The sequence below is a fragment of the Perissodus microlepis genome, chromosome 4 (assembly GCF_051167445.1).
Source record: "Perissodus microlepis isolate ML-2025 ecotype Zambia chromosome 4, ASM5116744v1, whole genome shotgun sequence".
Lineage (NCBI taxonomy): Eukaryota > Metazoa > Chordata > Actinopteri > Cichliformes > Cichlidae > Perissodus > Perissodus microlepis.
The window spans coordinates 11,707,098-11,729,454 of NC_140464.1; the positions used below are offsets into that span (position 1 = coordinate 11,707,098).

General features: G+C 42.2%; 1 protein-coding gene across 2 annotated transcripts in view; it reads left to right on the forward strand.

Annotated features, from left to right (window-relative positions):
- The window catches only part of adgrl1a (adhesion G protein-coupled receptor L1a), a 118,280-nt gene that overhangs the window by 46,424 nt on the left and 49,499 nt on the right, over window positions 1-22,357 (forward strand). For both annotated transcript variants that reach the window (XM_084925714.1, XM_084925713.1), the window contains exon 2: window positions 11,548-11,726. In XM_084925714.1, coding sequence (XP_084781840.1) covers window positions 11,657-11,726 — 70 coding nt within the window. In that variant the 5' untranslated portion in view covers window positions 11,548-11,656. The remainder of the gene's footprint in view (window positions 1-11,547; window positions 11,727-22,357) is intronic.

Below are 22,357 nucleotides of genomic sequence, written 5' to 3' on the forward strand. Positions count from 1 at the left end.
TTGTCCGAGCAAGGCACATAAATGCCTTCCTACTATCATCTCAGTTGCTCCCATCACCTTCCACACCTCTCATGCTTTGTTGGCATAATGAAGTACTATAGGTTGGTGTGCAGGAAACAGATCCCAGGTCAAGGCAAAGGCTTGTCTGGAGGCGTCTCCAGCGTGTGTCTAATTGAGCGCTGTGTAGTTAATTGTTTGTGTGTGGGAGGGGAGAAATCAATCTGTTTTCACACTGCCGTGACTTCTAGGCCCTAGGGTGAGAGACTGAAGCTGGCAGACACAGACGCACACACACATCAACAACTCTGCCAAAAAAGCCCAAAACCATGCCTTGCAAGCACAAACTTGCACATGCAGACCCAGAGCCTTCCTCTAATGGCACACGCACTCAAACACACACATGCGCATCCACTCCTTAGAGGAAGAGGATGTGCATGAAAGGTTATTGAGTCAGGGTAAAGTCAGATCCATCTATCGATTGGATGCTTGCTGCGAGAGCCAGAAACGTGAGACCTGCACAGGTCAAAGGGGCCAAGAGAAAGTGGGGATTAGACACAATAAAAAAAGAGAAGAAAAGAAGGGGAGAGAGAAGGAGAATAGAGAAACCTACAGAGCTTCACAGCTAGCATCACTCCCTCCACGCCCATCCTCTCTGAATGCAAAGCAAGCGTTCTGCTTTGGAGTATTCGTAGAAGCTCTGTTCAGCTTCATGAACATGAGAGTGAGATTTTTCTCAATTTGTACTCTTGGTCAGTGCAATATGTCAGATCAGAAAGAAGAGAATAAAGACACATAATTGTTATCTTTTTATCTACATGCGTTTTAGTAAATTATTCTATGCTTAATGTATACTGTATATAAATAATTAATCCTCAGTGAGCCATGTGTCAATTAACATATAAATGCCTTCTACAAATAATGAATTAATTTGCATATTTAGCTAATCAGCTTATTTGCATGTGTTTAGTTATCTTTAAGGGTGTTTCAGTTTATGACTGAGTGCTGTTGTCAGTGAATGCCCATTTGCATTTTAAATTTTTCACTTTGTGAAAAAAAAAATTGTGGGTTTTTTTTTTTTTTTTGGTTTCTTGTTGTTTTTTATGCTCCTGTCTTCTAAGCAGAGCAAAAGTAGACTGGTTTAGGCGACTTTGCTGCAAAATAGAATGCCACCTGAATAATTTACTTTTTCTTTCAGTTGCCTCATAGCCTACACACATCTCTTATATGAGCCACCAAAGCTCTGTCTCGCTTTCGTGAAAGCATCTGGTGGAATGTCTGCAAGTCCCCACTTGATTGACTCAGAGTTATTTATTTTCACCCAGTCAGAATCTCTTTCATTATTTATGGGAATGAAGCAAACTGGGATATGATGATGAGATGTGAAAATAGGATGAGAACCAGTGAGGGATTCGGGAGCATGCAAGCACAAAACAGGGGCATTACGGTGTGTGGAGGGGGAGAAATGTAAGGTTGAAGGGAGATGGGTGGAAGGGGAGGGATGATAAGGTGGATGAGTTCAAACAGTACTATACTTCACTTGGATAGCAGGCGCCATGAGATGTCTGTTGATTCATCTCCCTTTATGCGCTTGGTTCCCTTTCTCTGCCGAACCTTTTTTCCCAAACAAAAGCAGACGGAGGGAATGATTCAGAGTGACCAGATGCCTGAGACTCCCAGAACGAAAGGGCAGAAAGGTCGCATCAAACAGGAGGCTCCATAGAGACCACCGACCAGAATGAAATGTGTCGATGAACTGATGTACTTGGGCCTCTGGGGACAGGAAGGGATGAAGGGAAAAATGAGTATTTGAAAAGAAAAAAAGAAACTGAGGAGAGAGACAGAGCTGACTTCTTGTGTGTGAACGTTTTTGTGTTTATGTGTAACCATTGGCCCAGTGTCCGTAACTCAGAAATCTACAACTGCATGTGCTATGAGTGCATAGCAGTGTTTGCAGTTGTGTTGTTTGAATTGACTGGAAAAGAATGCATTCTTATTGTCATTATTCGCATGTACAATGAGATTAAAAGCAACTCCTATCCAGCACAGACATGTAAAAAAAAGGTGCACAGTTTTGCAGCGTTATATACATATTCAAGAATAAATAAAGATTAGGAAAGGTTACGGAAACGTATTAAATATTGCACAGTAATGATGATTAAATGCAGTGGGTAGAGGATATTTGGACAATAAGAGTAATGGTATTACACAGTTCGGATACTGAACAGTACTTTGACTAGCATTTAATTTCTGGGTTCATGTGTGTATAGTTGCTTAGTTTCACTCCATGATTTGTAGTTGGAGAGGTGGTCTGTACAGACCCTCTGGGTACTCTCCATGCACTAATGGGTGTTCACCTGGTGTGAATTCCGGTAAATGTTTCCAGCACTGCTTTGTTGATAATTAACAGAAGCAGACAGTGTAAAGTAGCACCTGTTATGCCCGGATTGACTGAACCCCCAAGCTTTGGGCTGTTTCTCCCAGAGGTCCTGTCTAATAATCAGACCACCACCACTTTTTCCTCCTCAAGGACCTCATAGCATGAATGCTTGCACTTGTCTGATTGAAAGGGAATGTGTCAGAAACATGAATGTGTCCCTTGTCTGTTTGCAGCACTATTTAGCAGTGTTTCTTAATCACCAGTTCAGTTCTTTCAGTTTACAGGTACATATTAAATGACATTTAGTTGAATAGGATGCATGTGTTTTTGTGTGTGCACATACCCGTGAATGCTACTCAGTTATTCCTAAGTGGCTATGAAGACCACTGGTGTGCTGTGTCCATGTCTTCAAATATGTGCGTGTGTGTAGACAGAAAGGTACACAGAGATGGGGAAAAAAGAAAGAAAGTGAATGACAGCCATGTTTTAAAATTGGGGCAGTCAGGCCTGCTGTGTCAGAATCTCCTGATGCCCACTCGGCACATCCTTAAGCTGGATAACCTTGGCAGGCAGATTGGGGTCAGTACTATCAAATCAGATACATCACTCATACACACACATAAACATACACTCACCCCATTCCACAATACAAATCACTCTGACATATGCATTTGGAAAAGGTAGATATGTTTGCATCGGCATAACACACACCCGCACTCTAGTCCTGTGACCCACAACAAAATAATCTCTCTGGATAACTCCAGACAGCTACGGATGGGCAAGGGAGTACAGTTCAAGTTAAATTTTGGTTGGATTTAAATCGGCATAAACTAGTTAATCTACTGCTCAGCTATCATGAGGAGAGAAAGCAGTGTGGTGATAAATGTCCAGATGTAATCATCTGAGGTTTAATTAATGTCCTCTCATTCGAAAAGCTAAAAAACTCACTGAAGTGCTGCGTGTCTTTGTGTGTGTGTGTGTGTGTGTGTGTGTGTGTGTGTGTGTGTGTGTGTGTGTGTGTGTGTATGAGACTGCAAATTAGACATTAGGGCTGCTAAAAACAGCACTCTTGAGCTATTATGTTAGAAACTCAAACCATCAGTCTGGAAAATGAATTAAAAGGTGGCTTTTTCAAAGATATTTAGAAATAGAAGTACAACGTCTCATCAGATGACTGAAAAGTTGAACACAAATTTTTGTTAACTAGTCACGGTACAACAATGTACAAAACAAAAATCTATAAAAACAAAATGTTGGTACTTTTCACTACTCACCCTGTGATCACAGTCCTCCACAGACTTCATTGGAAATGATTAAAATAGTTAGTCTGTAACAAATAATTGCCCTTTTTCCCAATAAAATGCGTACATTCGTAGATTTTAGTAGGCCTTTCTGACTAACTAGCTTCATTCAAACCAAACTGATGCCCGTGTAAAGAATGTCGGTCTCTAAAGTGGCAGGTTGAAGATGTAACGGAATAATTAGTGGATAGTGCCACTGACACAAAAGATGGATACTTCCATTGTATGGGTCTCAGCAATGAGATGAAAAGAATGTCAACCTATTTTTAAATGTCACTGTCTCTTTTTGTTCTGAATCCCTGCTCTACTTTGTGCCACAGATCTAAACTGGGTCAACATCACATGTGGTGCCCCGGTGGGCTCTTCAGTGTGTGTACATGTGTGATTGTGTGCATGTGTGCGAACATGTGTGCAAGTGCTCCGAGCCCTGACTATGTGCATCTTAGCATAAACCAGCACTTGGGACGTGGTGTCTACAGTTTGCCTTGGGTGAATCCCAAAGGTAGCTAAACAGCTATGAATTCACTTTTTCCTGTCTCACTTTGTGTTGTCTACATATTATCTACAAATTGTTTAAGTCTGTTATCATTGTTAATTTTAGAGAGAGCGAGCTCTGGCTAGCGATGACACTCACACTCTCAGTGTGTTTGGTTTGCATCCATAGTGTGCTTCTTCATTCCATGTGCTTTGCTGTTGTGAACTGTAGTGCAACAGTGAGACGGGGATTGCCTTGTTGGAGCTTTCAGATTAATAGGCACTGATAATAACACACACAACTCACAGCGCTTTTGTCCTTAATGAAGATGGATCTAGCTGGGCCTGGCGGTGCACAGGCACTTGGGGTGGCAACCTGCCAGTCACAGCCAAGTGACATCTGGGAACAGCTCGGTGAAAAGGGTGGGATGAAGCATCACTAGAGAGTACAATTTCATAACATTATCATGTTATATCATAATCCATTGTTGGTGGCTCATAAGATTAATGTCGGAGCCGGCAGTTATCACTCTTTTTGTTTAGACTTAATGGTCATAGTGAATTATTCATTTCATTTCATTGATTTGCAGTGCAACTCATGCTGACAAAGTTGACAGCGCAGGTTGACTGATAGTGAGTATATCTAATCTGACTGTGAGGTTAGGAAGAATGGGGAAGAATAAAAAACCCCATTAGAAACAAGATAAAGTTATGTGTTGTATAAAATGAGGCTTTGCCATTTGTTTGGTGCGAAATTGACTGAATGAAGCTAAATAAATGTTTTTGAAATGGTTAACATTGGTTAAGGGATGGATGCCAAACTGGGTCAAGGGTTTAATCCCCGTAAGATATTAGAGCTCATTAGACTTTGGCTGCAACCAGTATTTGTGTGAGAAGACAGGTGGGTGCTAAGGTCACTTCCTCTGGCAGCCGTGGCAGGCATCACAGGGCAAGCATTGATGGGTAGTGGCATTGCCTCCTGTTGCATCAGTAATAATGAACAGTGACAAGCTCTCCACAGCCACAATAAATCACAGGCCACACTGGAGACACTGAAGACCAGGCTGGGAGCATGCTTTCTCTTCAGCGCGGTGTCAGTGTTGACGAACAGACTGACTCGGTGGCTAGCAGCAGCCTATCTCTATCGCTCATTCACAGATGCTGCACTGTTATCGCACACAGTCGACCCCCTTCAGGTATTCATGTACTCTGGTTAGCATGTACAGCTGTCCCTCAGGAATATTGGGCTCTTACTGACTGCTTTATAGGTACTGTGACTTTTTAAACAACTACTACTGTTGCAGAAATAATATTAATAGTCAAAGCATATACTCTAGAGATGAGGAGGTGTGTGGGTTGGGGTTTGTGGAGAGTTACATCCAAGGGCTGATACTGAAGCAGGAAATAATGTAGAGGAGTGTCTGTTGAATAAAGTGAGAATGGCTTTTTTTTTTTTCCTCACTCCCCATTCCCTTTGCCTTTACCTCTTTGGCAGCCACACTAGCCATGTTTGATATCTCTCCACTGTGTTCTGCAGCTCTGCAGATTCCCATGTCTCATTTGCATTCCCTTAAAGCACACTTCCATTAAAGTCTCCCCCTGTTTTTTGTCTCTTCCCTCTTTCCTTCTGTTTCTTCAAATAGGTCTTTCTTCACTGGGTTGCTCTTTTGGAGAGAGTCTTATTCCCTGTTGACTACACAGCCTATCCCTGCTCTCCCTGAGTCAGTAATCAAACACATTGGCCCTAATACACAGGCCATTACAAGAGCTCTGATGTTCCATCTGCACACAGACGGCACAATGGTGTCATTATATAAACAGCCCTGCTGCTGCAGCCAGCAAGATACTACCACACCAGAGCTTCGCCCTTAACTGACCTACCCCAGTAAATGGAGGTGTTGGGATGATCTGACCTGAATGTGCTTGTGTAGCTGCTGCTAGCTTAACAATATTATCCATCCTAAATTACTGCTCTCGTGTTAACGTTACAGGAGGCTATCATTTCTCACTATGGTCAAGCAAGTGGGCTGCTCAGCATCAATGCAAATGCAATAAAATCAGGTTGTTGTGTAGGAATAATATCTAATGCTATTATGTTGTCGTTGCTAGCATGCTAGCTTTACCAAAAAGGATTAGGGAGATTAACGATAGGCCCAACTGGAGGATAACAATGAAGAGGTTGGGAGGGCAGCGGTTTATTCAAGGTGCTATCAGATGTTAAGTGTACAGAGCTCATATTGTACTTTGTGGAAAATGCCACAATTCTTATGAAATGAAATGAAAATGTCATGATTTCCTTTTCTTTCGAATCACTTTTTCTCAATATAGCAAAATTCAATCCATTCAATTTAAATAGCACTAAAATTAAGAGAAATTCTTTCTCAGTACCAGATTGATATGATTGCATGTTCTCTATTAATGATTCATTTTGACATGCAGATGTAACTGTTAAGTCCAACTTACCAATTGGGCTAATTTGGATAATCATTTAATCATTAAATTTGACTGTCATACCTCAGCATCTTGGAAGACAGATTTGTCAGTAGAAGTACAGACTCCCACTCAGCAAAGCTTGATTGCAGATGGTGGCGGTAATGATATTTCATGGTATGTCTGGTACATTTCGAAAGGAAAAGTAGGATAATTATATTCACTTTGGCGAGTGATTAGTTTTATGGAGGTGAAGAAGTAATTAATGAATTCCATCTCATCCTAATTTATTGTTACACTTCCTTGTATGGCTCCCTCTTGCCTAACTCAAGAGAGTACAAAGGAGTATCGAGTGTGACAAAGCTTCGGCACCAATGAGTCAGAGGGAGAATTACTTAGAGGCCCCCAGGCAAAGCACAGGTTTTTGTCATTCTTTGCCATCTCATCATACTATACACAATACGGCATAGATAACCTCCGCAAATAATACTTTCCTCTGAAATGAAGTGCCTGCCTTGGACATGACTGATGCCAAACCCAAGCAGCGCAGAGTAAATACAACATGTATTTGTTTTCAATTTATTCCAATTTAATCGCATGTCTTTTTGAACTGAATTTTTACTTGATTACAAATATTTAATGCAGCAGTTTGCATCACTTTCTGATTTGCAAGTGAGTGATTGCCATTCAGTTTCGCACGCTCGGCTGTGTCGGTTGCTAGGAGGCAATCATTTCCTTCATAGCGGGAGCTTTGCTACTGAACCAACTATTTGTTGTTGAAGCATCTGAGGCATAAACATCAATCCTAATAGCACGGGAAGCGCTGGTGCTTCATCATCAGATGGAAAGACTTCTCTTTGCATGAAGAAACTGACCGTCATAATTTATGACTGTCAAATCTTTAAATCAATCACGAGTGTTTTCCCAGCTGAATAAATTTGTGTTTGTGTTATCGTGATCCCCGCGTCGCCCCCCATTGCCCTGCATGATTTTGGCTTGTTCTCTCAGCATACCTCATTTTCGAATGTACTGAAATGCTAATTAAGATGTTAGGAGGTCCCAGAACACTTTATGGGTACAAGCTATTTTTGGAAACCTCAGAAAATTTGCTTTAAAAGCTGCAGCGTTTGTTCAATCGAGTTGGAAAACTTTCTGCCGAGGCGTTGGCCAGTCACACACACACACATACACACACACACACACACACACACACACGTAAAGTGATTTCACTCACACTTATCATACTTGTCTCCTCCACCTTGATATCAACTTCCCTTTTGTGGGAGAAAACAGGAGAGAGAAAGCCTGAAGCTGTAGCAGCTCTGAGAGTTGCGCCAGCTTTTCTAATTATGCAGCAAAAACTGTCCACGTAAACTCTTTGTTCTTCTGTCTCTTGATTCTGGTCAGGTAATGTTACTAAATGCCTCTTTCTTCTGCACAGAAATGATTTGAGTGATGGGGTTAACGTGAATGGTTCATGTGACAGACACACACAGCTTTTAACATTTCCCCCACTCTGCACTGAAAGGACTTGTGTCACCCTGTTCTTGATGAGCATGTCTGCTATAGCAAACAGATTCTAATGATCATGGTGATTATCGTAATGATCCAATAGAAGTGGATAATGAGGTTATTTGCTTTGGATCAAGGCGGCCTGTAAATTAATAGCTAAAGAAACAGAGTGTAGCATGTGAAACAAGATAGCAGATCTGTGCACTTAAATGTAAATCTGCCACGTTTGTCTTTGTGTTAACACAAGCGATCGCCATTTGCCCGGCTTTGCTTTATTCGTCATCCTCCTCACCTTTACACCAGTGCTCTGAAATTGCCGTCCGCTCTCGCTTTTTGTGGGTTCCAGTCTCACAGGGATATGATGTTCTGCTCTATTAGAAGAGAAACAGTGATGATAATAATGGTGGATGTGATCAGTGCAAAAGGGCAGGCTTTGGCCTCAGGCATGTAACATCCTCCAAGTAGGGAGAGCACGAAGAGAGAAGACACCCATCTCACACCCTCCAAAGAGTCCTAACCTTCTTCCACCCAGAGGCACGCTGACTCATAGATACAAGCAGAAGAAATACTTTCCCTTTTGCCTTTACTCGTCCATTTTTACTATTCCTTTTGCTGTTCTCACTTGGCTATTTTCAGCTGTTTCCCCTCCCATTCTCTAGAATTTATTCTCCCTGTACAGAAAGTCATCCTTCACTTCCCTTTCTCTTTTTGTTCTTTATTTGTTAGTTACTCGGTCTGTGTGATGCTTCCTCTCTTTTCATTTCTTGATCACCTCATTCCTTTGTTTTGTCATCTCTTTTTGTCTCATTTCATTCACTTTGGCCTTGCATTCTTCCTTTATTCCTTCTGTTCTCCCTCCCCATCACACTGAAAATGAACATTTCATAATGCCAGCTTTCTTTTTTGTCACAAAATAAAACCAATTTATCCACCCAGCTCCCTCTCTCTCTCTCCTTCTCTCCCTCAATCACCAGCCTTGCCTCCCTCCTTGCTCTCTTTACCCGGCCCTCTTCAGAGACCACAGGAGAGCTATTGTTGAAAAGCACAGAAAGAAGCACAATCAAAAGAAACAGGAGAAAAGACAGATTTTTCTTACACTGAAGCACAAATGTTGGTAGGAAAAACAAATGCGTGTCATTGCACTGAATGGAATTACTTTTTGACCATCAATAATAAAGCGAGATTGGGGATGAGGTGGGGGCTGCGGGATAGCTTGAGAGTAAATGCCGTGAGAGCTGTGGAGCTGAGTAGTACATTGCATGTCTATTGCTGTTTGTTTACTGCTCTTCTACTTTTTCTTTGTCCCTCCTGCCCTCCCTCTGAGCATGTCCTTTTCTCTCAACTGCTGATCATAGAGGGTGGTCACACAACACTCAAATTAAGGCACAAGCTGCATTAGTGCAGAGGTTGTGTGTGTGTGTCTGTGTGTTGTGCATACACTGTATGATAGAAATAAACGCTGGTGCAAAGAACAGCTGCTGTGAATGTGCTTGCCACTCTGTTCTGCTTTTATTCTCTCTCCCTCTTTGCTATTTGCTCTCTGCATCTCTCTCTCTCTGCCTTGCTTGTACTCTGCGATATCCAACATACTAATCCATGCAGCGACACCCGGGCAGGTTGTGGGCCCGCATTGCCACTGGGGAAGAGGTTAAATATCAGAGAAGGTCACAAAGAGGCGCGGCTGGAGAGGTCGAAGGAAAAACCAAATCAGCGATGATAAAGAGAGGGGCGAAGCCGCTCACGCCCTGCCGTCTTTGCTACCAGATGAAAAGCACAGCCATGCCCGCTTGATGTTGTGTGTGTTGATATATTTAGCAGAATGAAAAGCTTTGATAAATGAAAAATGCAGGGACTTTTATAATCCCAACTGTCTGTTTTGTATTCTGAGTTCAGGTTTATAATCAAGATTAGGATTATATTTATTTTTGTACAGATATATACATAGTATGATAAAAATTTCTCTGAACTATTTGAGGATGTCACATAGTCTGCAGTATGCACTAAATCTGTCATCTTAAAGATTTATCACAATCATGCATTTTTATGTTTGATCTTTTGTGTGTGATTAAGCGAGATATATTTGCTTGCATTTGGAAAGTTTGGCTCTAGATTAGGATTCCTTTTTTTTTCATCTCACACAAATATGTGGAGCTAAAACTGTCACAATAGACCATCGACCACAACATTAAAATTGTTGAAAGCCAAAGTGAATGGAAAAGTTGATGCTCTACATCTAAATGTTACATTGACACATCCCAGAAAGCTAAAACAAAAATGGAGCAAAGCATCCTGCTCGTGGTGTTGGCACCACCAAGCTGGAAAATGCACTCATACTGCAAAAAAGTACCTGAGGAAACCCAAGAAATACAACCAGAAAAGCCAAAGCACTGATCCCAAATCCAAACTCAACAGACCATACCATGGAGCAAGGCCGTCCATGATGTCCCCAAATCTACTAGAGCCCCAATGCCACATACTGCAGACATATCCAAAGGTCTTGTATCCAGACCCTGATAAGTCACAAGTGTGTATTTTGGTGGTGTTCTTGAGTGGACTTAAATAATATTCGACATGCGTTATGTTATGTGGCTGATTGGTAGCAAGAGTGAAGTGCTGACTGTAGGTTAGTTGAAACTGGTATAGAGCACATGCTCAGAAAATGAATGGAGTCAATAAAAGCTCCATACAGTATCCCAGTGTGTGTGTGAGAGAGCATGTGTGTGTATCATGCAGTAAATGAAATAAGACAAAGCAACCGGCTCCCCACTAAAACAAACAAACACTCATACAACACAAAGGGATGTAGACCAATCTGTCTGCTCCATCAGCAAACTCAGCAGGAGCAGTGTTAGCTGTAACGATACCATCTTTACTGTTCTCTGCCTTCTAGCCCCTGAAGGGGCAGAGCAGGCTCCACTGTCAAAAAATCAGAGCTCAAGTTCCAGATTGTGATTTATTTCATTAGGCAAATGAGATGTGTGAGCCCCGCAGCACCGCTGACTGAGTCACCGCTTTTCACTGTCTCGATTTGTATGCACGCCTGCAAACACAAACACACGCACACATAGAGAAGACATGCATTTTTCACGTGAAAATAACTCTGTTAACAGCCCCAAAACATATGTAGCAAGTCTGATTCAATCAAGCGTCCAAACACTTGAGAGTGATGAGCTGGTAGTGGCAACAGCTGTTGCCAAGCCATCTTGCACAAAATGGCCTCCGATTTCCCAACTGATCATTCTACCTGACCACCACAGGGGGAGCCTCTCTCCTCTCCTCTCCTCTCCTCTCCTCTCCTCTCCTCTCCTCTCCTCTCCTCACCTCTCCTCTCCTCTCTTCTTATTTAAATGCTGTACAGAGAAGAAAAAATAATTTCCTTTTTGTTGACGTATGCACATACAGAATTTTAAGAGGCTCCTAATTCCGTGTTTTTTCTTTCCCCTTTGCCTGCAGGTTCACCCTCAAGGTGGGTGTAAGCTGAGGAAGTGCCCCCCAACTCACCTGTGCCTGCTGACCACCTCTGACCACCTAGACCAGTTCCTTACACTTCTCGGCCTCAAGCATGGCTCTTGCAGTCTGGATCGTCTTCACTTGTGCTGTGGCTTCCAGCAACATTGCTCCATCCTCACAGGGTATGTAATATTACAATTCTCTAGTGTTGTCTATATCATGACGAGTGCGTTAAGATTCTGTTTTAACTCAACGGGCCAGCTTAGACTGTTTTACACACCGTAAGCTCCTGTTGGTTTCACCGTTACTTGTAGCCGGCCTGGCCTGAGGTTACTGCAAATGAGGATGCAATATTTATACATGTGATGAAGGTTGTAAGTGTATTGACTTGCTGACCAGGCTAGAAAAGCTGCACTTCATTAACTGAACTCTCTCTACAGGAGACAGAGAGAGAGTGTGTCTGAGCAAGGTGGATGTGAGAATGTCAATAAAATTTCTTGTCATCTTGATGTTAGTTGGAGCGTGGCAAGAGAATAAGGGGGAATCCGTGCATGTAATGGTGCCATATGTGTGACCTCCTTGAATGTGCCATGTACCATAAGATGTTTCGTTTTGTGTCGCATGTGCGCTAGCTGTTGTAAGCCTGGCAGCAGGTGACCTGGATGGGATGAAGTGATGCTCGAGGGTGTTGTGTATTTGTTGGAAGATGTGTATGAGGGAAGGAACGGGAATTGCAGGGGTAGGCAGCGGGCCGAGGAGGGAAAGGAGGGGCTGCTGGGTGTCCTGCTAGTGGCCTGCCACACAGACAGCAGCACACCATCTGCTGTATGTTCTCCGTCAACTCTGTGCCAATGAGCCGCTGGGTGATGGACAGCCAGAATGAAGAGGAGGAGCTTAAGGACACATGGTTACCGCAGGGAGGAGCTAGCAATGAAGAAAGTGGGGAACAGTAAGGTGTGTTTTCATATTAGTGCTGATATCAATATTGGATTTAACATTTCCCCTGTGAAAGCTATGATTGGACAGGTGTGGCTCTAATTTGAGAAGATATTCTTTTTCTCCTTTGGTTGCATCAGATCTGTGTGGCCCATGTTGTGTTCCATTAGGCCACTGGCATCATGTTGCTTTGTGTTTTACTTGTGGGTGTATATATTTGTATGAAAATAAGCCTCCACCTATCTGCATGACCTGGCACTTCGGGAATAGTAATAATACAGCAATAATCGGTCACAATCACTATCAGCGCACAGACAGAACATTTGGTTGGATGAAATTAAGAAGATTTTTTTTTCTATTGGAATCAGGCACATTGCACATTTACATTGGCTCATGTTCACCCACACTGTTTTGGCGCACATAATTTTGGCAGTCAAATTTTGGCTGAAATTAATTCTCTCTTTTATAGTGTGACCAGAGGAGCAGGAGAAAAAAAGAAAGGAGAACAAGGGAAGTGGAATTTAAAGGAAGAGCGCAGGGTTTTGATGTGATGAGATCTGCTGAAATCCCTCTTAGACTAATCAAAGCTCATTTGGAAACCTGCATGATCATCACACATGGCTTCACAGTCTAATGTGTACTCCCTGCTCCTCCTCCGTGTCCCGACTAATCTGCGATGCTTTAACCTCACTCTGCTCCTGGCTGCACATTCTAATATTTACCCTTAACACACACCCATTTATTCTCCTCTGGAAGTAGCTCTTTAGTGCAAATGTTCTTAACCAGCATGAGCTTTGTACACGTACGCCTCACATAGTGAATATTTATCCCCTTAAATCACTGTGCAGTTTTTCATTTGTCTTTGAGATCCAATGGCTGCGTGAGACAAAAAACAATATTTTCATCTGTGAATACAAACTCATACTAACACAAGCCAATAAAGTCATAATCATACTGGCATATAGAAAATCCCTCCACCCCTTTGTCCTGGCAGTCTCCCTGACAGCCTGACATGCGTACCTTGACAAACAGAATGTCCCGCTGATTCCACAGAATGCTTGAGAATGTACCACCCTTCATACACAGTGCTGCTGATCTGAAAGCCCATTAGGCTTGCTTAATGTGGCAGGCATTGCAGGCAGCTGCGCTGTACGTGATGAAGCCCTGACACAGAACTTTCATTTAGCACAGTGTAAAGCGTTGCTGTGTGCATGTGTATTCGTATTTATGTGCACCAGTGGTGGCAGGAAGACCATTACAAGGCTATTTGTAGGTCCTTTCAGTCTGCAATGTGATGGGTATGAATTTGCAAGCATACAGTATAGTGCATAATGTGCCTGTATGTCCATGAGTGCATGGTGATGTGTGCATGCGAGAGTCTGTATGGATCTTTGTGTTTATGTGAGAGTGCTGACATATCCAGATAGATGTGTGTACGAGCCTTTTTGTGTGTATGTGTGCGTGTGTGTGTTTGTGTGTGCCACTCATACCAGGATGGCAGTGCCAGCTGACTGGTTGAATCTGTTCTCATCTCCCCTGTATTTAAGCCTTTGCTCTCAGATCAGTCGTGTGGAAAGGCCCCTGGTCCTTTAGTGCACACGCAGACATTTTTATCTGTCTTCCCCTCCTCTGCCTGGCTTTTTTTCTTCCCTGCCTTTTCCCCTGAACAGTAGCTATTATTTAAGGATAGGGGACTAGCTGTTTTTACACATCTTCTCAACAAAGTGCTTAGTCTCTCGACTGTTCTCCAAGGGTGACACAATGTTTGAATGGGGACTGTTCTCAGTGTATGCTTTTGCTTTCTGTAATGCAGGGCTCTGTGTTTTGTTTTGTTTTTTGTTCCATGGAGAGTAGGGCTGTTCGATATAACGATATATATCGGATGACGATATAAAAACATCTATTGTTTGTTTCGTGGTGTTGCAAAATAGACTGTTTACGGCAATATTTTTTCATCGTTTTGATGGTCACTGTAGTGGCTATATTCATTTCTTAAAGTTGTCTCTTTCTCTTATAATATAACCACACACAAGCGCCTGTTTTTATGCGTTGTGGTTAGCAACAAGACGGTAAAGCATCGCTTGTCCGCTTGTTTATTTTCCACATAAACCTTTCACAATAAAGCTCAAGATCCTGTTGAGACTTTTAAAAATAAACTGAATCACGTGAAAGATGCAGGGTATTTACGGATGAGAAGCAAAAAAGAGCCGTCAGGTGCTAAAAAATAAAAAATAAACCTTAGACTCAAACGATAGAACAGGCTTTTCCCCGCAGCACGCGGTGTAATTAATACTTACATACGTTACAACTTATGTCTAAAAATATATAGTTTCACACATCGTTAAAACACTCGACTCCAGGTACACGACGCCCAGCTGGAAACACTTCACGCAAGTCGAGCCAAGATTCACAGAATTTATAGAAAATGTTAAATTTTTGTGATTTATATCGTTATCAGGACGATACATGTCTTATATGATATGGATATGAGCTTTTGGTCATATCGCACAGCCCTAATGGAGGGCTACATAAAGAATTCACTATGCTGTTGCAAGCCAGATGCTTTTTTTTAAAATGTCTGAGCTGACAGTTTTTTCCAGGTCCAAATGTTGCCATATCCTAAATTTAAAAGTGGGAGCAAAGATTAAAAAAAAAAAATGAGTGAGTGAGGGTCTTAAAATCCAATATTGAATTTGCACAGTTAAAGACACGTCTTTCAGTCCTGCAGAAATATTAAAATTGTAATTTTAAAACAGTGACCTACTCATAAATTCATAAGAGCTGACTCTGACAGGCTTATGCCAATAATATCTTTAGAGGAGGCAATAAGAGAGTGCTACTAACACATAGCTTTTTGTCGCCGTGTACTTTCCTAAACAGCATGTAACTTTGAGGCTTCACAAGCAGCATTTTGTATTTCCTTATTCCCTTCATTTTGTTAACTCACAGCTCTACACTTTTTGCTTGAGTATATGTCAAGCAGAGCACTGAAGCTGAATTAGTTCAACTAAATCACTGAATTAGTTGATTAGATTCAGTTACATTTAAATGAGTCCATGACGGGAACATAGTAAAGATCGTTTCCTTGTTGAAATTAATTCTGAATGCAATTAATTTGCATTCATAAATACTTTTAGAACTACAAAGGCGCTGAGAAAGTGCATCACTCACCAAAGTCAGTGCTCTACCTCAAAGATTTGAAGAAAGTGATCGACTGCTGTGACAAAAATTAGCTCTTCCTTTTGCTTTACTTCAAGTGTCACTACAATTATCATAGTGGTTTGTATGTTCTTGCTCATATGTAGTACAGTACCCACTCGCTATTTTTTATGGTCATATTTAAGCACTCACTGCACATCTTTGTGGATAGAGATCTGAGACATGAAATGAAGAATATATATCTGTGTGTGTGTGTGTGCGTGTGTGTTTAACACACTTGTTAAATAGCCTGTCAAAAAACAAAAAAACATATTTTAGAAATCTGTCAAAAACTTATATATTTACCTTTCTATTTATTTATTTGGCAAATAACACATTGGACTTCTGTGTAAGTGTAACATTCAGTCACTAAGACAAATTTTCATCTCAGGAATGCAAATAAAAAATGGCATCTTAATCAAAAAATCGTAATGTGCTTCACATTTTTTTCTGCTTTTTTGTAAAACAGTAAATTTGAAAATTCATGGATAACAGCAATAATTACATTTTAGCATTAAAAATATCACTTTGATTAAAGACCTGGTGTGTAATAGTGGAATACCTATTACAGAAGCAAAAATGGATTTGGTAATTACAAATACTGTTTGTAATTAATTTAAGCAAATTAATTTAATGCAGCTATAGCATATATATATTTATATATATACATATATATATATAGCTATCTATCTATATATTCAGCCAAGTACATTTGTTGTCTGAACTTAATTCAAAATTAGTCTCCGGTGTTACCTCAGCTACTATCCTGGCAACTTCAGCATAGTTTAATGTAATTGTTTTTTTTAAGGTGCCTCTGAACATAATTCAGACAGTGACTGATTACATGAGCAACCACACTGTAATTGGAAAAACAGAATTTCTTAGAGACAGGCATGTTGTATCCTGTCAGGTTCACATTGCTCCTGCTTGCAACACCTGGTACTTTGCAGTGATTTATTATTTGTAATTAATTCTACACGGTAACTTTGTTGTTATGAATCTCGATCAGTCTTGTGTATTTCACATCCCCGAGTTCACATGGGAAGGATGCTCAGTAGAAGAGTACAGTTACTAACTTTGACCAATTCTCTTTTGACACAAATATTAGTTGCAGGATCACAGAGGCGGTTGACTATTGCTGGACTTAAATGACATAAATAATAAACTATAGAGACAAGTTCATTTCTAATAGCTTGGATTTTTATAGACCAAGGCCATCCAAACTGCATGTTGTGTGTTCACTGAGACAAGTAAATGCTCCCATTTTGTCTGAAAATGACCTTTGAGTATGCTTTAGCGTGGCTTTTCTCTTTCATAAAGCTGAAATCCACAGCCTTTACTGACACTAATTGCTAATCTAGTGGCTTGTGAATATTGCATATCATCTGGATTTTGCAATAAAGAGCTGCTCTAAAGCCTTTTTTCTCCCTATTCTCTCTCAGTGCCCCTTGTGTGTGTGTTTTCAAGCTTTTGTTGCTTTCTCATCTTATTTGCAACAGTCAGTTCTTCTCATTTCTCTCCTCTCCTCTCATTTTCATCCAGTCTCTCAGCTTCCCCCCCTCAAAACCTTAGCTATTATACCCCCTTTTTGCTGTGATATACTTCCCCGCACACTCCCTCCTATCTCTTTCCTGGCCTCCCGTTCTGTTCGCCCATCACCGTTTCTGCTCTCCTCCTTTTTAAACTCTCAGCTCTCCCCATCACTCGACCCCACTTTCTATCTAGCTTCCATCATTGAGATTAACCCCGCTGCCTCCTGCAAGCCACATTTTCCTCCTTTCCTTACCCTCTGCCTCCCGTCCGTTAGCAGCGCACATCTCTTGTCGTTGTTATTCGTTTCTCTTCGCCTCTTTCTGCCTTCTGTCATATCTCGTTTGCTACCTCCCTTGCTCGCTCCCTGGTGCTGAGAGTTACTGTGCTCTTCAAAGCCCTTGGCTGAGAGCAGTAGATCACAGAGAGGCCTGTGTGAGTGAAAGGTTAATGGATGGCCTTTGAACATATATTGGGCGTTGGGGGGGGTGGGAGAAGGAGGGACCGACGGGGCGGTGTGGCGGCGTGTTCTTTCAAACCTCGCTTTGAAGATGACGCACGCCGCTCTCATGTGCTTGTGACTGTATACAGGGGTTGTGCCTTTTTGTTTATTCATTCGTGTTAGTGTATGTGTGTTTGCGCCCATTTTGTTTGTGTGTTTGTGTTTGCTTGTAGTCGTGTGTATGCAAGGGCATGTTAGTTTGTGTACATTGATTTGTGTACTGCAAACAAGCTTCTACATCAAGGATTGAGTACTGTGTTCCTGTTTGTGCAGTCGTGTGATAGCTGCCTCTGTTCTCTCCGGGCCGTGGTGTGTAACTTTGAGGCTTTGTAGCCGTACAGGACTGCATGTGTGTGTGTGTATGTGAGAGAGCTGGTTTGTGAACATGTACAAAGGTGTGTATGTATCAAGCATGTTATGTGATTAAGAATGCGGGCATTTGCTTATCTCGTGTTCTGTGGACTGCAGAGTGATAGTTAATAGCAGCAGCTTACGGCTGGAAACCAAGAGCAGAGAGAGTAGAGAAGTGAAGAAAGAGAGAGCTAGATGACAGCAGAGAGGGTGGCAATACAGTGAAAGGGAGTAAAGGAGGAGAATGGAATTGGAACGAGAAACTAGAGGTAAAGGGCTGGGAAGGAAGGTGAAGCTAAGAGGTGGGGAGAATGAGGGGAGTGTGTCGGGGACAACTAAAGGTAAATGAGATAGTTTCCAGGTGGATAAAATTGAGGGAAATTGAGGGATTGAGGGATGGTGCGAGGTGAAAAAGAAAAACACAGAGAGAGGAGGAAACTCACAGTGTTACTCATTACAGTGCAAGTGAATACAATGGCCTGTAAGTGTAGGAGGAATATTTTAATTCATGCTGTAGCTATGAAAACATGAAAGTAGAGGAGCACACAAAATCCTCCATGCTGTAGTTAACCACATAAGTATACTCGCAAACAAATCGATCACCTCATAAACATGCAGAGTGAAAATACACTCAGGCGCACACACTGTCCAAGCGTCCGGACCTTTGGCTTAGTGTATAAGGAGGTTAATTAAGTGTCTAATGCAGCAGCGGGGCCGGGCTTTGACACTCATCTTTCCTAACAGGTCTCCGGTTGCGACTTACAACTTTTTCAAATCCACACACACACAGACTCATACTTGCACACACCTTTTTTTCTGACAGCACTCCGCACAAGCTACTCACTCCGTCTTCCCCTCTCTCCTCCACACTTTGACTTTCTTTTTTCTCATCACTTGCTTCTGCTCTTCATTTCCTCGCCAACTTCCCCGCTTTCCTCTCTCTGCTTCTCTGTCTCTACTCCATTCCTCCCTCATCCCTGTGGCTGTTTCCCTGCAGCACCTGCAGTTTTACTCCAGCACAGTGTTTATATGAATCTAGGTCTGACTCACTGTCTGCTGGCCTGCCTCCTCTGATATGTGCTGGAAACATAGAACAGAATAGAGTTGTGCTGGGCCTGTAGCACTGCTTCTTTCCCCGGGGAGATGGAGGATATTTTACACCCGGTGAATCTCCTACTTTTTAGGCAGGCTGATTTTTATTTTGGGCTATGCCGATTCCCCGTGTTGAGGCACTTTTATTGCATAATTAGGCGCCAGGGCTAGCAATGAAGTGGTTTGACAGTATGAGCACGTCCCGTCTCGCCTCCCTCCTCAAGTTTGTGTGTATGTTGTTCAGTGTCTCAGCGGTTTTTTTAACCACCCGTCTTAATATCTATGCAATGCCTGCTAGTTCCCCCCACAGCAAAGTTTGTCAACGCACAGAGCGAAAGAGAGTTCTTGAGGTTGAGGATGGATGATGGGTAGAGCTTGTGTGCATTTGCCTGCGAGAGTTTGTGTGTATGTGCTTGTCCGTAATTGCAAATGCCTGAGTGTGTGAGAGTGTAAGTATCCCGTTTCCAACAGGGGCACATTTAATTCTCTTATGAATGATGTAATGTTATGGGCTATGTTGTAATTCAGTTCTGTTAGAGGACGGGGCTGCTGAGGAGAGAAGCTGTCTTATTGAGCAGATCCAAACAATAGGAGGCCTCCTCTCCCACGAATCTGTCTGCCTCATTTCTTTTATGTCACTGACCTTGTGCCTCCACAAAGAATAGTCGTTATGCTCATCTGCTGCCAGCACTTTGTTTGAAGGTTTCTATCTTTTTCCATTGTTACCCTGTCTCATTTGCTGTGCCATTCCATTTCTTCCTCCTGTGTGCTAGTGCAACTCAGCTCCATCACAGTGGATGTGTGTCATTTTGGCACTGCTTTGTGTTCTGACCTTATAGCAAGACTGGTGACTCCCTATACAGTCACTCCTCATCTCATCTCTTCTGTCTCCTTTGCCTGCAGCAGACAGGCGGAGGAGTCAGAGATGAGATAGCATCCTAGCTTTGAGGCCAGCATTTCTCCCTCCCATCCAAAGTCACACACACACATGCACACGCACTGTCCCACAAGTTCAGGCTGCCCCCACCCCTCGCACCCTCATGTTAGGCCTTTAGGTTTGTCTCAGCATGTCACTTTGTCACAACTCCTCAGCTTGAAGGCTGCCTGGATGTGACAGTTCTGGCCACATCGCCTCAGCCTGTCTGTGGTGACAGGCCATGCTCCAGTGAGTCATTACGCTAACTCGCAGTGCTAAGTGAGTCGCTAAGATGCAGCACTAAGCTGATAAGGAGCTCTAGAAATTGGTTGGGATGATTCTCAGCTGGAGAGGGATCCCCATCACTGAGACCTCTCAGTTCTGTCCAATGACTGTAAAATTACTTGTTCTTCCTTGCCAGCTTTACTAAAGAACTAACCTAAAACTTATGAGTTAGCTCTTCGCGTTAGCTCTGATGCTAAGGGTGTATGTAGATGTAAGAGGTGTTTTAATAATACCACTGGTATATGTGGGCAAAAATAGGAAAATGACCTATTAGCTTCAAGGGCTTAACATAAATTTAATTTTAAGCACTGTGATATAACAAGAAACCTCTCCACTACTGGACAAAATGTTTCCAGTTCTATGCTTCAGTGCTAGGCTAATGAGTAGTATTGGGAGACAGAGAGGCTAAAGGGGCTGATCATATCATCACAAAAAAACACTCTTCCAAAAGCACACACCACGAGCCACAGAGCTCCACAAGTATAATCTCCTGTTGTGACTCAGTCGCATACTTGCTGGATACCTCCAAGGCCAAACTTTCACAGAGAAAGACACTATAGTTTCTGTGAGAGCCTCAGTGATAATACAGCCCAAGGTCAAACTGTCTGAGGTGGTGAAATCAAGATGCTTTTATGTTTGAAAGCACATCGCTGCTGATGAAGACAAATCTTTGTCTGTTCGTACAGAAAATGTAAAATCATTTTGAATGCCACCTGTTTTAGTCAGTACTGACATAACAGACCAAACATTTTCTCTTAACTTTTCTCAAGTGTTGGGCATGGCTCTGGTTGCAGGTAAGATTTTCTTATCGCTCCTCATCAGTTATATCGGATTTACGCGCAAAGTTGTTATGTGCACTGCAGCTACAGACGTAAGATTAAGAATAGATTTAAAGACTAACAGCAGTAGAGAGCATATGAGCATGCAAAGTCTAGATTGACTTGTGCAAAATTATGTTCTTGTCTGATGGTTCAAGCATCTATCCACCCTCAGGCTTTAATTACTGTGTGAGGATAATGAGTCAAATCCAATCAGTTCTCTCTGTTGCTCTTAATTTGTATGGAGCTTCTATTTGAAGCCAACCGCTTCAGCCCTTCACACCAGCTGCCCTGGAGTGACACCAGGGCTCTGGCTGTGTGGCTGTGTGTGCGTGACCTCTGCCACATCCATGAAAATCAGCTTGTATAATTACTGAATTGGCCCATTATTGGTATGTGTAACAATTGGTAGCATTTCTTGAGCACAGTGGCTGTTAATGCAGTTTTATACACCACAGGAGATAAGTCATAGTCTCACTGCGAGGGATTACATCCAAGTATACATATGGCTGCTGCAGAGAAAGTCACTTCATTCAGCTATTATGAGTCTGACAGACAAGACTAAATGCCCATGTGTGTTATTGTGTGTGTCTGTGTGTGCTGGCTAAAGAGACCCTGAAACCTTAATGGATTCCTGCAGAGTGAAGGACAATCATAGCCCATGGCCAGGCCAAGCTTATCCTCTGCTCATCTCATCTCAGCTCAGCTCAGAGCCAGCCACAGCTCCAGCTAGGCCTCAGGCCATCTGGCTGGCACGCTACCACATACACACACCCTCTCACACACACATAGACACTGAATCCATCCCTCAAGTTAAGATTCATGCTTGTTGTGAATACACCATTCAGAAATTTCTGTATGGATGCAAGATGAATCCTTCTGTATATCTAAACTTTAAAACCCACCTTAGAACTGCAACTTGTCAAAAAGTGGTTGCGTTGCTCTGAATTATGTCAGTGTGAAATATGATATATTAATGACACAAGCAGAGATTTGCAGGGGTGCTAGAAATAGGATAGTTATCTAGCTGCCACACTGAAATTTACTGGCTCATAATGGCTGTGCTCAATTAAGGCTAAATATATGCTGTAACAGCTGGGCCAGAGAAAGATATACCTGGGAAAAAAAGACAACGGATTTAGGTCCATACAACAGTCTCTGCATAAATTTGGTAATGTTTCATAA